The sequence below is a fragment of the Gouania willdenowi genome, chromosome 1 (assembly GCF_900634775.1).
Source record: "Gouania willdenowi chromosome 1, fGouWil2.1, whole genome shotgun sequence".
In the NCBI taxonomy this organism is placed as follows: Eukaryota; Metazoa; Chordata; class Actinopteri; order Blenniiformes; family Gobiesocidae; genus Gouania; species Gouania willdenowi.
The window spans coordinates 27,930,707-27,947,211 of record NC_041044.1 but is presented as its reverse complement, the minus strand read 5'-3'; the positions used below and the strand labels follow the sequence as shown (position 1 = coordinate 27,947,211).

Here is a 16,505-nt window from a genome sequence, read left to right as displayed (position 1 = left end):
TGAATTGCTAATAGAGAATAAATTGGACGTCAAGCATGTGGTAAGGTAAAATTAAAAAGTAGATTGGATCAGTGAAAATAAAGCACTGCGGGGATAATTTGACTATCACACCTTCACTGGTAACAGAAGAAGAGACCATCAAGCAACAAACAAGCTGGAGAGCCAAACCACCCAATCAAAAGTAACTAACCCTTTGAATTTGACAAGTCATTAAGGGCAGAACCACAGTAGCCCTCTTTAGCTCGCCTTACCCATGCATGGGTTGTTTGGCCAGGTGTGAACAAGCACTCTGACATGGCTATAAGAAGTAGCCTCTGAATTCTCCAAATACAGAGTGGAGTCTTGGCGCTTGTTACAAATTAACTCTCGTTCCATTCCTACCTGATGATGTAGTGCTTTAGCTGCAGCCATTTTTAGTAAAAACCAAATGTATGTTAAAAAATTACCTTAAAAAGCTATAAAACAACTTATATGTAGACGTGGAGTAGTGAGGAGTGGCACACATTTGTAGAAGCTTGTAGAAAATCAAGGTTTTTAATATGTTTAGTTGGGGAATGAAAGTGCAAAAACAAAAAAACTGAGAAAAGAACATAAAGATCTATGACTCACTGATAAACTCTTGTTTACTGTTCTTGCTGAGAACAAATTATTAACAATGTACGAACATTATGAACTTTTCTCTGACCGGGCTCTCCTGGTCTGACAGCAGCTTTAAGTACAGCATAGTACAGCTTTAAGGGGTTTAGGAACACAGACAAAGACTAAATGAAGATATCTATTCCCCATAATGTTAGGGTAAACACAAAAGAGAATAGATTTATGTAACAAAAGGCAACTCTTTATCATCTGGAAATCTGCAGTGGTGATAAAAAGTCCTTCATCAAACTCTGCAAACAGGAATACTAATCACCAACACTATTCATCTTAGTCCTAATATGAGTCCTTTCATCTGCACTCTAACTTCTCTTTTCATCTTTCCTAATATTGCATTCTAGCTTTCACAATCTCCATTCATCAATTGGTTAGTTTAAAACAAAAACATTTTGTGAGGCGGTACCTTAGTGAGGCTACGCGCGGCACTGTCCTTGCCACCGGGAGTGAGGTTCCTGAGCTGAACATCCAGCAGCTCGACTAGCTGTGCCATAGCTCGCACTGTGGATGGGACATCACCTGGACGAAGTAGTCCTTTGGTCTGCTCAGCTAGTTCCCTCGCCACAATGGCTGCCGTCTCACCTGACCGAAGCTGTGGTCGGTTTCAAGGATGAAGCAAAGACCACATCAATGTTTGTTAGACCAAATGTATTCAGAATTAAAAATTATAATATCTGTGGCCATGTTTACATAAGAGCTGTATTTCCCTTTTAAGGTGCAGTCTGCAACTCTTATAAAAGTGACTTTTTTGTCACTGTCACTATGTAAGGACAGCTTTACATCAAACTAGTAGTTTGTGTGAAAAAAAACAGATTCATTGAGTCCCCCCTGCTGCGGCCCTGCAGCCTTTGGCAGATTGCCAGAATGCACCGCGACCGAGCAAAAAGAACCGATCAGAGCCCAGGGGCTGGAGCGCCGTCTTTATTACAGTGTATGGTCTGGAGGAGTAGAAGATGGAATTAGCAACTTTTCTGCTTGAAAGCTAATCACTGCTGCTTGAGTTACATTATGTTTGATTTGTAATTGTTATACTAGAACTCTGTGGTGCATGTGTTGTTCATGTGCATGCAGCAGCCTCCGTGTGTGCTGCTGTAAGTGACAGTGTGTTGTTGCTGCTGCTGCTAAGTAGTGTACACTTCTGAATTACTATTTCCATGTAAACATGAAGCAGAACATTTAAATTCCAAATAATTTAATTTGTAATAACTAATTCTGAATTAAAAAACATGTAACCATGGCCATTGTCATGGGGAAAATATGTTTTTTTTCATTGTTGTACTAAAATACTAAGGTATGGCGCGCCTTTGACCTGTAAGGAATATCTCATGTTCAGTTCTGTATTGCCAGCAACTTGATATAATCATATTCAGAATACCTTGATTGAACCAGTTTGAGACATTTACATGGTACAACTTCAATTCGATCTTCATTGAAACTGGTTGGTTACCATTGGTCTGTATAACCACAGCTGTTGATGTAAATGTACAACATTTTGTCATTGCTTTCTAACATAAAACCTTAGTTTTAAACAACAAAGTTGAAACAAATGTTTCACTAAATTACTTTGAACCGTATTTTTTGTTAAGCTATTATAACAAAACAACACTCTTTCCAATTGCCTAAAGCGCAGTAATGTCTTACAAGATCACCGACTGGAAGAAAGGATAACAAATGACAATGGATACATGGCCTACATCTTTCCCCATGGCCAGTGCTCTTTCATGCATGAGAAAAATTGCTGGAGGACTGTATCCATAACACAAACCCGTAAACTAGGGCTCAGCGGGAACCAAGGGGCAAATAGCTGCGTTCAGACTTACTTTCTGCATGATGTGGTTCACCCAGGGCGACGTGCAGTTGCTGAGGTCGGGGCCTTGGGGATCCCAGTAGCCCAAATGCGCCATACACACATATGTAGCAACGCCTGCAAGACATGGAGCGCAAACAAAGTAAGACAGTGCTGACATTCACCAGGAGACAGCAAGACTGGAGATCCTAAGGGGTCACAAAGCACTTTACTATTTGCCTGCATGGATGTGGATGATAGCTTGAATATTGAAGTATCATCTTTGTCATGGGAGCTCGATTATTACCATGGTGGGGTTGTCCTGACGGGGTGTTTGTAACTGTTGTTTGTATGAGTCTCAATGCAATTATATTTATTCTAAAATACACTTATACAGCTTTTTCTCCTCATCTCAATTAGGTAGAAATGAATTCTGTTTTAATAGTTCTACTTAGGTCAAACAGATTTGAATAATGATAAGAAAGAAAGGAACTTTGCAGCTCATGAAATAAACTGTATTGCTTTGTCAACAATAAGACACATTGTGGTCCAACTTTAGTTTCACATCGTCTGTCTGTGATGGACTGGCGCCCTGTCCAGGGTGTACCTCCGCCTAGCGCCTGAAGAAAGCTGGAGATAGGTACCAGCAGACCCCTGCTACCCTGTACAGGATAAGCAGGTATAAACTACAAGACAAGACAATATATTTACACAGCTTTTACAGCGTTTTCAATTGTGGAAATATTCGGTATATGCAAAAGTAACTTAAGGAAATAAAAAAGGGGTTTTACCATTCAATACTTAAGGGCTCTTGAAAACAGTGAAAACGACTGTAATATTAGTACTGGTATTGCTTTTTGGATGGGCTTTCATGACACAGAAATTCATATCTACTCGTTGACATGGTAAACTAGTGCAGCAACGGCGAAAACCTTGCGTGCCTTATAATATTTGAACTTAGTGCTTTTAAAGAGTCAACAATTTATTTTATGCATTGAAGATTAGCATGAGTGCACTGAAGATTAGTATGTTAACATGAGTCATCACCATGTCAATTGGTGGCAGTTGGTAGCACATTATTGCTGTAATTTATTGTGAACTATTTGAAGAGATTAAGAGAGATGCAAAAGTTAAAGATGCCACAAATGCACTTTATCGAGTCACTAAATGTGACACTATGAATCAGAAAAAGATGATTACACAAATGCTAATTATCTCTAAGAACTATCCACAGGACGGCTTCCTCACCGAGTGTCCCTACAGGACATGGTTGCTTGGCGGTCTGTCCTTGTTGGGTCCGTGGCCACGATATGTCAGCAGTTACCCTCGGAATGCAGAAGTCTTGGGGAGGGCGGGCAGGGGGCTGTGGGGGTGGAGGAGGAACCTGGACTGGTGGGGATCGCCCCCTAACTTTCTGATTGGTGTCGGGTATCTGATTGGTGTTGGATGATGAACCTCCAGCAGGGGCCGGGATTGGCTGACGGACAGTGCTGGTGGTCCTGAACCGCTGGCCAGGTGAGGTGGTGAGGAGGGGCCTTTGGGTGGTGTAGTAGGGAGGAGAACGCGTCGTGGTCACTCGGCTGGTAGATGAAGAAGAGGAACCCCCGCCACCAATGGGAGCCCCTCCTCCTCCTCCTCCTCCTCGGTTTGGGGGCATCATGGGAGGTGGACGGTAGTCTAAGTCAACAAAAGGAAAAAAAAGAGGTTATTTCAGTGCGAAACCACTACCATAGCTTCTTAAAGAGTAACTAAACCTCTGCTTTCTCCTGACCTGCCACTAGGAGGGAAATTCAAAAAATTCCTTGATTATGGGCGGGGCTCCTGGAACAGTTAAGACACACCCAGTCTATGCTATAAAATCTCCAATGAGCAATCTATGCTATGCTAACTAGCTACTCATTACTCAATATACCGCTCTATTCAGTGTTCTCTCAATCCAGTCTATTCACCACAGATTGTAAAGCCCACAGGTGCTAGTTTTTATAAAAGGGGTGGGGCTAATAGTGCTTGTTTGTGACACAAGATGGTCCCAAAACGTCACATGATCTTGTTCTCAGCCAATAGCAAAAATCTATTGTAATAGCCTGGTTTCAACCCATAGAGGGCAGTCACTCTGACATTTTACAACTAAATATGCCAAATTGAAATAGTTTGAATAAAATGTTGAGAGTTGAATGAGAATCAGTTAACAGCACTACTTCATACACAAATACATTTGTAACCAGCAGCAAAAACGTTATTTTGGGGTTTAGTTACTCTTTAAATAAGAAGCTTAAATTAAATGACAATGTAATTATGAGCCCTGGATGTCAGGACAAGTGCTGACATTTATTTCAAGTATTATTAGGAAAAAAAGACTTGAACTTGAAGTGATGTGACCACAACACAACGAGCATCAATAACATTGCACCACAACGCAAACACGTTTGCTGAAATTCATTTACACACCGCTAAATAGCTCTGACAAGTAGTGGCTCATGTTTCTGATGACTTTCCAGTGTTGGTGATTCATCTCCACTCAGTGTATTCCTATGACCTTTTATTTGTTGCTTTAATTGTAGTCACTCAATAATCTCATTTTCAGAATATCTCTGAACAATGAGGTCAGTTATAAATGTACATGATTCACAAGTGTTTTTAACCTCCTTAAAATTTCATGTTTACTATAAACACAAGTGAGTGAAAGCCTTGAGGAAGTCCAATAGCTTCCATTGGGTATCTCTTCAATCCTCATAGGTTGTTCCTATGGGAGCTGCAAACTGCATTGGTTCAATCTGTCTAACCTGGCAGAAAAAAACATTATTTCAGCATCATGCATTAATCATAGTAGCATTACATCACAGGGGGGAAAGAAGACCACTTAAATGCATATGGCGCATTATTCCATTGTCAATATTTCATTGTAAAAATGCTCAATTATTCACTTTGAACCTGTGTAAGAGGACTGAAATGAAGACTGAGTAGACTGAGGAGATGAATGATGGAGAGGAATGGAGAACATGTTTAATATGATGCTCTCCTCTCATTATACTGTAGTATCCCTATGGTTTTGGAAATACATGATTAAACCTAGGGATGTAACGGTTTACTCAACTCCCGATACGATTCGATTCACGATACTGGGTTCACGATACAATTCTCTCACGATTTATTTTACAAAATGGGACTGTACACAAATGACTGAAAAATATTTCTTTATTTTTTTTGGGAAAATACTGTACTATTTTCCTTTCATTTTTCATTGTCAAAAGAATGCAATTTAACTAAAAATAAATCTTGAATGAAATAAATAAAGGAATAATACAAAGGATGAAGAAGCCTATTAATTTAAATTCTGGTTCTATAGTAAACAATGCAAAACGGCATAATAGTTCTTTTTCTTTTTAAAAGTGCAACTGAAAATGTATTTTGTGCCTGAACAATTTGACTTAAAAAACAAAACAAAAAAAAACAGTAATTTCACTGTATTTACATCAGATATTTGTTTGGACCAGCAGAGGGCGCTGGTAACCCAGTGGTCGGTTGGAATGCAGAAATTCTTGCAGTGAAGAAGAGATGCTATGCTAGCAGGCTAATAGAAAAACGTGACTCTTACAGATATTCACGTAATATCAGATATTCTTTCGGCGCTAAAGGGGTAAGGAATCATTTATGAACATGTTTAAGAGTAAAAGACGGCCAAAAAGAAAGTAGTAGCAGATTCCGCCCGCCGCCAACACTTCAGGACAAGAGAAGGAATAATATATGCTGTTTAAAAAAAGTACTGCGATTCAATTTTCACAATATCGATGTAAACCGTGATACCTATGAATCGATTTTTAACTGTCTTACGATTAATCGTTACATCCCTAATTAAAGCAGGAGGGAAATTTAGGTAAAAGGGAAGCAGATGTATTTTTTTTGGAGCCATTATGCTATAGATGCAGGTGGGAGCTTGGGGTTTACTCTTTATCTTCAATACTTCAGCAGGGAGGAAGCTGTTAGTGTCACATTAAAATCATAGAACAGAGTGTATTTGAATAAATGTAACATCAAACATCTTTAGATAACTGCGACTGCAAACATCTGTCCTTTTAATTCAAACCAAGAGTGAACACGTACATTAAGCCAACAAGTGCAGCTCCGTTCCCTAATATCTCTTTTAGGATTAATCTATCATCTACTGTAGCTGCACAACACATTTTAACTACATCTAGCAGACTTGTATAATTGGCAGCAGAGTGTTGAGTGTTTTGTTTGTTTTGCTATATTGGTCGATTGACCTGAAAATTGAGGTCTGATTGACGCTAACATTAACTTTAAAGTTTATGCAATGATTGTTTTTAAAGCACTTTTCCCCTCTTGCTTCTTAAGCCAACCCAATGAACAGCTCAGAGATGATTGAACTAAGCAGCACTAAAAATGATTTTCTCCACCACTTTCAGCCTCACCCACTACGATGACCTTTGAGTGGTTGGATTTATTGGACTAATATTAGACTCAATTTGATTCTGTTTTTGTTGAACTCTTAAAAACTTGGTCATCATTTGATGCAATTTGGTATGATTCAAAATGGTCTCTGTTGTATGTTTGCTCCTCTTGTTTCATTAAAAATGATAACATTAATAAGCATCAGGTAATATATTCTATGTGGGGGTTACTAACAGTTAGGGTTTACACTAATGCTACTGTTCTTTATCCTTTAGAGCAGTGGTTCTCACACTTTTTTGGCCAAGGTACCCCCTTTCTCTGATTTCTGAATCCAAGTACCCCCTTTGTCGAACTACATTTTGCTCAGAATTCTATGAAAAAACTACTATAGCGCATAATAATGGAATAAACGAGTGATGACACGTTTTAAAGAATATCATTGTAAATAAGTGGAATGAAATAGGGTTGTCCCGATCCGATATCGATATCGGTCTAATATTAGCCTAAAAACGAATATCGGATATCTGATTCCAATTTTCCAATTTTTTTTTATTTATTTATTTTTTTCCAAATAAATTTTTTATTTACTTCATTTAATTGCAGAATACTGTAGATATTATGTTGGATGTTAATAATAATGTAACCAATTGGATAATAATAAATCTGTCAGTTTTTCTCATACCTACTGTTGCTGACTATCTGTTTGAGTAGCATCACTTGATCAAGCGTTCCACACTACAAAATAATTAATTATAATTTTTTTATTAAAGAAAGGAAAAAAAAAAGAGTATGTATGATTCATGCTGAATTTCGATATCGGCCGATACGCAAGGCTGCAATATCGGTGTTATATCAAAAATGAAAAAGTTGTATCGGGACATCCCTAGAATGAAAGAGTATTTAGTGCCTCCTGAATAGAATTATTTATTCAGTTATGATCATTTCTGGTCATCTCCTACATTGTGTGGGACCAAGACTGACTCATCTTCTAATTAAAATAATCCCCATCATAATTATTATGATCAGCATTTTAACTAAAAAAATAAACATTAGCAAACCCCATATTTGTAATGCTTTTTTTCACTTGCTCTCTTTCAAGTACCCCCTGTGGTGCCATCATGTACCCCTAGGGGTACACGTACCCTCATTTGAGAAAGACTACATTAGAGGAGTGATAGCATGGATTCAGTCAGTCGTTTTATGTTTCTTCTTTTATGTTTAGCTATAATTAATTCATACAGTCCACATGGATTGTATTTTGCTTTGTTGGGATAAAAATCAAAACTGCAAAGAGGGTTTTATGATTTTGGATTTGGAATGTTCGTAAAATCAGACATCTCTCTAGACTGCTTGGCTACTTGTGTGTTGTCACTTTCTATGTGTGTTTTCCTGTGATCGAGTTGAAGTGCGTTAGGAAAGCAGGGAATGAAATGTGAGAATATGCTGGCTAGAAATAATCATAGAATTGTTTATATTATTTACAGTGAACTGGAGTTGTAACTTCCCGAGGAATTAAACTTGCATAGTTTTCTCCATCATGGCTTCAGTCGGCCTTTCTGTCTGTTTGTCTGTCTGTTTGACTGACAGCCACGCAACAACCCGCTCCTCCTGTACGTTCTGTTCTCCTCTCCCTCTATTCAATAAAATGTTTCCTACCTAAACCGCTCTGCTCCTCCTTCCTGAATTACCGCGGCCATGCCTCATGCATTCTCCACGGAACATTGCCATCAATCATGCATGGCAGCAGTGGCCTAGGGACGAGCTGTCAATCTGCTTGTGTTTGTATGAGAGAGTGTGTGTGTGTGTGTGTGTGGGGGGGAGTTCTTATGAAGCAGAGTGAGTATGTGTGTGAGCCTGTCTGGACCCCGTTTGGGGTTCTGCCATAACAATAGAAGAGTAATGGTGTGTGTATGTGTGTGTTTGATCTTGATATCCCATGTCATCTGAGAAAACATCATGGCTGGCAGCTTCTGAATGCATTTACATTAAGGTTTGCAAGTAAACCACGGCAAATGATTTTCCTCCTTCTCTTGTCCTAAACGCTTTAGCTCATTTTACAGTTCAGTGGATTTCTAGATTGTCCCACAAAATGTGTGTCTCATTATTTGTGTAAATTGTTTTTCATGTATGTCCCCTAAAGTCTTTAGTCTGCAGCTGCTTGTTCTTGTGACTAAGATATAATTCAAAGACTCCTGCGATGTGATAAATTCCCCACTCTTGTCACCCATAATGCTGTGCAAAAGGCTGTAAGGAACTGCAGGAACATGACATAACAGGTTCATGAAACATTAATAGAGAAAAAAAAAAAAAGGTTAGAGGTTGTACTTGTGGGGAACAACATATTTTACTGCCTTTACGCTACGAAATCTTGACTAAATGTGTTATGACAACTTCATGCTGTCTGGTAGCCTTCCCATAGTGCTTTGTGCCTCAATTTCTGCAAACCAGAATAAGCAAAAACATCATGAGGAATTCAAGTACAAGCTCCTCACAAAAGGGTTACGCACATTATCCCTGCAGCAGATGCTCGTGGGTGGCATATTTCAACTGGTGACTTTAAAGGGAGTCATCTCTGATTGTATTGGTTCCATATGCTGCTCAAACAACTTTTTTTTTTTACAAAAATATTTTTCAAATCTGCAACATTAAAATACTGCTTGTAAGATAAATAGAGACATACCGGTAATCAGGGTTGGGGTCATTTATAATTGAAATTGATAATTAATTACAATTATGGCAAAATCATAATTGTAATTTAAAAAATATTTTGCAGTTGTAATCATAATTAAATTGTAATTGAGTTCAGATAATTGACTTTATAATTGTAAATAGGGGTGTCCCGATCCGATATTGATATCTGACCGATATCAGCCAGAAAACGAATATTGGATTTTATTGGACTGCATCTAAAATCTAAGATATTATGTTTATTTAATTGTAGAATACTGTAGATATTATGTTGAAGGTTAACATTCATGTAAACAATTGGTTAATAACAAATGGGTCAGTTTTTCTCATACCTACTGTTGCTGATTATTGTTCTCTGTTTGATCACTTGATCAAGCCTTTTCTAACATTACACACTACAAATTAAGTAATAAAAGTATGTATGATTCGTGCTGACATCGTATCGGATCGATATCGGTATTGAGAAATACTCAAGGCCACAATATCGGTGTCATATCATAAGTGAAAAAGTTGCATCTGGACATCCCTAATTGGAATTGCCATGAAAATTCTATAAAAATTGTCAATTATAGTTTAACACTAAACTGAACAACCATGTCACAGTTCTACACATATGTAGTTAGCAATTATTCAAATATGTTTCATATCAAGCATTCAAAAAAATATATAAATCTAGGGGTATACTGACAAAAAAAGGCTCAGATGTCCACACCAAAAATATTAAAACCTATATTTTTATTGATTAGGAAGCTTAACAATGGAACGAATAAATAGGAAAGAAATTAGATATAGAGATAATTAGATAATGATAGATATTTGTTTATCGATTAATCATAAGGCAGTTAAAAATCGATTCATAGGGGTCACGGTTGATATCGATTTTCTGACAATTGAATCGCAGTACTTTTTTTACTATCCGGAAGTGTTGGCGGCGGGCGGAGTCTGCTAATACTTTCTTTCTGGCCGCCTTCTACTCTTAAATATGTTAATAAATGATTCATTACCCCTTTAGCACCGAAAGAAAATCTGTAATATTACTTGAATATCTGTAAAAGTCACGTTTTTCTATTAGCTCTGTCTGCTAGCATAGCTTCTCTTCTTCACTGCAAGATATCTGCATGCCAACCGACCACTGGGTTACCAGCGCCCTCTGCTGGTCCAAACAAATATGACGTAAATCAGTGTTAATCACGTTTTTTTTTTTTTTTTTTTTTAAAGTCCAATTGTTAAGGCACAAAATACATTTTCAGTTGCACTTTTAAAAGAAAAAGAACTATTATGCAGTTTTGCATAGTTTATTATAGAACCAGAATTTAAATTAATAGGCTTCATTTTCATTTGTATTATTCCTTTATTTATTTAATTCAAGATTTATTTTTAGTTAAATTGCATTGTTTTGAATAGTTTATCAAGGAATTCTTTTGACAATGAAAAATAAAAGGAAAATAATACAGTATTTTCTAGTTTTTTTCCCAAAAAAAAAAATTGTCTACAGTCCCATTTTGTAAATGAAAAAATCGTGAGAGAATCGTATCGTGAACCCAGTATCGTGAATCGAATCGTATCGGGAGTTGAGTGAATTGTTACATCCCTAGTTTATAGTGTATTTCACAGTGGATTTAGGACCTGTAATCATAAGAGAAGCTAACAAAAAGCTAACACAAGAGGAAGGTTAACTTTTATGAGGTTATTTATTTCAGGCTCAGTAATTGTGAATAATTCATTTAACTGAACTTTAGTAATTGAGAACATAACTGTAATTGAAAAAAAACCCAATGTAAATGGAAAAAAATACTGGTCATTGTAATTGTAATTGAATTGTAATTGAACATTGGGGAATTGAAAACGTAATTGTAACTGAAAAATTTAATTTTTTTTTTAATATGCGTTCAATATTATGAAGAAATATTTGAGAATGTGAAAATGTGTGTTACATCACATATACATGTATGATTTCTAATAATCTATTCCTTTTATGCTGCTTATAAAACATGCAGCAAAGAAAAATTATTCAGCCCCAATTTAATTTTATTCCACTGAGAAATATTATCTCCTTTTTAATTTAAGCATTAATGATATGATTGAAAGGAAGAAATGTAATTGTAATGGACCCTGTGGTTAGACAGTTTAGCTAGTGGGAGTTTTCAAGGTCGAACTGAAATTATACCATCTTTTAAAGAGGAAAAAAAAGTTTAAAATTATGATTTTTTTTCATGCTGAAGGGGTTTAAAAAACTGGCTGTAATGTGCAAATAGATTATCTGATGGAGAATATTTTATATGACTTTTCTATTCTATTCTAGTCCCACAGAATAGAAACAAATTTGATTTATTTTCCCTATTTTATTCTCCTGCCCTGCAGCAAACCCTGGGGGAAGCAAAACAATGGTAGGCATGGCACTAAACTTGTTGCTGAAGTTGTCATCTGTCACCACACTGGAGGGGCCACAGAGTTCCTGTCACTCAGCCAAGGAAGCTAGCTCATGATCATCTGACACGCACGCACAGACATTGTGAGTGTACTCGTGTGTGGCAATATTTTTCTCTGTGGGTAAAGACAGCCTGTGTCTGCCTGTGCTCAGCTGCTGAGATTGCTCATATTGACTCTCACAGGGTAAACAGTGGGATCAGAAATCTACAAACACAAAAGGTAGAAGGCATGGAGGAGAAGGAACATGAACTTCCTCTGGTGTGTTTTCTAGCGCATTAGAAAGAGGAAAACAAGTGAGACAGTTTGCTACAAAAAAAATTATAGAAGCGCGCTTTGAGACGAGACAGAAGTTTTACAAAAATGGCAAAAATGACCATAATTATGCACAAAACTTCTCAAGGATCTTTTTGAAAATGTACACACTCGTACTGTCTTGAAGTCATAAACTGATGTCTTCAACGCTGTAAAAGCTGATATAACTCATGAAACATACACTGTGATGGCTAGATATTTATTTTGATAAGCACATTGAGATTACGTTGTGGTAAATTGGACTATACAAATAAAATTGAATTGAATTGAATTGAATTGAATAGATAAGGCAGAGGTAGGCAACTGCTATCACAGCAGGGGCCACAAAAAATTGATTTTTTGATCTAAGGGTCACATTATGAACATTCATGCCAGCATTTAGAATAATGACAAATCTGAGCTTTAACACAGGAAAGAACAAATAGTTTTTATAGTAATTGTGTGTGTTTTTCTCTCATTTTGTCTGTCTATTGTTGTCTTGCTCATTATGAGGCATTTTATGCATTTCTGTTGTCCTTTTGTGTATTTTTCCTGTAAAATCTATGTTTTTGGAGTCATATTATCTATTTCTATTTTCTTTTTGCATTATTTTGGAGTAATTCTTATGCATTTCTGTTGTCGTTTTGCTTGTTTGTGAGTTCTGTGGGTTTGCAGAGTCATTTTTTGTGTTTCTCTTGGCTTTTTGTGTACTTTTTTTAGTCATTTTGTGTTTTTTTGTAGTTGTTTTGTGTGATTTGGCGTAATTTTGTGTATTACTGTTGTTTTGTTCCTTTTTTGTAGTATACTTTTGTGTGTTTGTGTGGAGTATTTTCTATGTTTTTCTTGTCTTTTACTTTATTTTCTTGTAATGTTGACTTGCAATTCTTTTTTTAATGTATTCTTGCTTTTATTTTGTGTTTTTTTTTCTGTCATTCCGGGCTGCCAGTTTCCCATGTCTGGGATAAGGGATACTCCAAAGCAGCAGCTTTTCTGGGGTTTTAATATTACGGACACTTCAAAATTGTACTAAGGAAAAAAAGAAGAGAGGGGGTGAACTGCTGACAGGATCACGGTCATCCAAAACTCATTAATCTTATCTTTAGATCTAATAGATGAACGGAAATGGCTGAAAAGGTGTTAAGGCAGGAACAGTAAGATCATTAACATTGTACATTAATGTATTCTTTGAGTTGCTGTTCCCTTGTTATACTGCACAGTGCCCTTTATATTTTATTTATAACAAGGAATTGAGGGAGCATTGATAATTTTACTAATATTCTCAAAATTTCGTCTTATTCTTTTTAGACTGAACAATTACGATAATTGTTCAGGTTTAAAAAAAGAACTGCTTCCCAATTTCTCCGATTTCGAGCCAATGTCATGGAGAAAAAATTGCTGGTTTTGCCATTATGTCAGATACCACAGCACTCTATCTGAAGTCTCGCAGAGTGGATTAAACCATGACAGGTCGAAGCTGATTTGGAAGCAAAATCACCACATTTTTCAGACTTTTTGCTGAGAAATGTAAAGTCACATGATGCAGTCTCTCGAGTTGCTGATAAGACAAAAGCACTTGAAAGAATCTGCCTCAAAATGGCTGCCAGGCTACACTCAGCTAACTATAGACATACAAAAACATTGCAGCTGAGCTCTGTTTGCTTTCCAGTTGCACATTTCTCTGCTGCACTGTTTATAGGGGAGAGGCACCACATTTACATGCTACTTATTAAATCTGACAAAGATCCCTTACTTAAAGGGCCCATGTTAAGCTAAATAGACTTTTCTGTGCTTTAAACATTATAAAAGTGCTATATGGGCTTCATACATGTGTTTTTTTATTGATTCCCTCAAGCGTTAGTTCGAGGGTGATTTGCTCCTTTCTTCCTGCAGGGTGAGCCCAAACACCTCGCTCCAACTTAATGACGCGTTCCCACTTTGATGTGGTACTGAGCTGGAGAAGCCGCGCCTCCAGGAAGCTCTCTGCGGTGACAAGTAAACAGACACACCCACAAAGGTGAGCATTTCAGCGTCCTTCACGCAGTGCTATGTATGTATTTTCTACAGTCTATGTATGTACCGAAGAACGCCCCGCCCCCACGCTCTGTCGCGTGTTTATAAAGCTACGGCTACGGAGTGGGTGGGAGGAGGGCGGGCCATCCTCTGGCCCTACGTCACCGTGCGGGGAGGAGGAAGTCAGTGTCCCGTCTATAGACACGCCCACTCATGAATATGTATAAGTAGGACCCAAATCAGATTGTTTGTGTAGAGTTGGTCAGAAAGTGACTTTTCAGAGGCTAAAACTCTGGAAAACAGGCGAGTTTGGGAAAATAAACCTCAAATACTATGTTTTGATGGTCCCATGATATGGGACCTTTAAAGCAAAAAGCTAATAAAGATGGAGATTAATTTAATCTCATAACTGGTTTGATTTTTTTTTTCCCAGTTCAAGCATGTAAGCAACTATCAGCGTTATTTTTTTAAGGGATGGACTGTATTTGAAATTATCTCAGGTATGCAACAAATCTCCATCCCTACTTTTAGATGTGTCCAACAAAATCCTTGTAATGTCTTACATTGACGTCACAAGAACTGCTTAAGACTCTAAATGGGAGCCTTTAGCAATGCATCCTGTGGTGGTTGCTTTCCAGTTCAGAGCCAACCATGCAGAATTTAAAAAGTGTCCCTTCTTCTTTTGCCTTCATTTTAAAAGAGGAAACCAAAACCTAAAAGCAATATTGTGTTTAGGCTTTTAGTAAATGAACCACTCAAATATAAGAAGCAGCAGCATCAAGAACCACTATTCTAAACTAATCTAGACTAAATATTGAATAAGAATACAGGGTAAATATTCAAATAAAAATATCACAAATCTGCAGAAAAGGTCCAAAATGTGTTTCTTTACTTGTTTTGCTGAATATGATACAAACAACAGCCCTATCCTCTGTCAAAATTGCGTTTTATGTTAAACGTGTATTGTGAACAAATTACTCATTAATAACACTAATTAGGGGTGTAATGACTGCAATCAGTGAAGTGGTCTTTCCAGGTATTTTAAATTATGCAGTTCGAGCCGTGGGCATTTCCACATTGGCTCTAACATCATAGCCAGAAGTTGGATAAAAGCTGATATTTAGTCTGAACCACCTGAAAAACAAGTCCCAGTTTGTTATGTAATATATTGAAAGTTTTTCAGTTGAATGACATTTGGCTCTTGATGGTTTAACGTTGATTTTTTTCATGGACTTTTGCAATTACAGGGCTGCCCTCGCTATTTTTTTAGTAGCTGCTTCCATTTGCTTTTTTTTTTTTTTTTTTTTTTTTTTACTTCTTCTTAGGCTGAAAGCCCACCCCAACCCAAATGTCCAAGCTAGGCTTTCCTAATTTGGCATCTGCTGTTTGGACAGATAGAATTGGTACCCAGGCCAAATGCACACAGAGTGCCTGTTCGGGACAATCCAATCGATAAGGAAGCAGTGCATGCAAGGAACAGGTGCAGCAGACTCTCTGAAGCTGAGTTCAATCACTGCCTAGACGGCTGTTTTGTAATCTGTTTGGGAATGAGGGAGATGGGAAGTGAGGCAGAAGAGAGAAAAGCAGGTGATGGATGCAAGTGGAGAGGGAAAAGATGACAGCAGGCGATAAAGGGAGTGTGACCGCTGACAAAATTGTCTTGGTGGGGTTGTTTGTTAGTTTTTGTTGAAGTTTTAGTTGTTCTCTTTGTCTGTGGGCTTGGTTTTGGTGCTTTTATGATTGTTTGAACGTGATGTCCTTTTGTTTCCATCCTCTAATGGATTTGCACAGGTGGCCCTGTTCACTGGGAGTGCTGGTTTCTCTGTGTTTTCCCCTTATTCAGTATGCCTTATTTTACCAAACTTGGTTACTCAATTATTCTTATTGGTAGCTTTTATACAAGTTTTTATTTGTGATTGGTTTATACTAGAGTTGTCACAATACCAAAATGAGTAATCACGATACTATACCAGACAAAGTATCACGGTTCCGGATAATATCGCGATACTGAAGCCTTTTTTTTTTTTTTGAGGTGTCCTGATACGATATTGATATTGGTCCGATATCAGCCAGAAAACAAACATTGGATTTTATCAGACTGCATCTAAAATCCCCGATATATGTGGGGCTCCAAGGCTCCAATATCGGTATCATATCGGAAGTGAAAAGTTGTATCGGGACATCCCGACTTTTTTGTTATTATTATTTTTATGAACAACAATGTATTTGTACAAGTTAG

General features: G+C 37.4%; 1 protein-coding gene across 8 annotated transcripts in view; it reads right to left on the bottom strand.

Moving 5' to 3' along the window:
- Positions 1–16,505, bottom strand: part of LOC114464738 (adhesion G protein-coupled receptor L3-like) — a 168,855-nt gene that overhangs the window by 56,407 nt on the left and 95,943 nt on the right. For all 8 annotated transcript variants that reach the window (XM_028449281.1, XM_028449451.1, XM_028449537.1 and 5 more), the window contains exons 8-10: positions 3,686–4,114; positions 2,472–2,575; positions 1,058–1,243 (exon numbers count right to left, since the gene is read on the bottom strand). In XM_028449281.1, the coding sequence (XP_028305082.1) occupies positions 1,058–1,243; positions 2,472–2,575; positions 3,686–4,114 (719 nt within the window). The remainder of the gene's footprint in view (positions 1–1,057; positions 1,244–2,471; positions 2,576–3,685; positions 4,115–16,505) is intronic.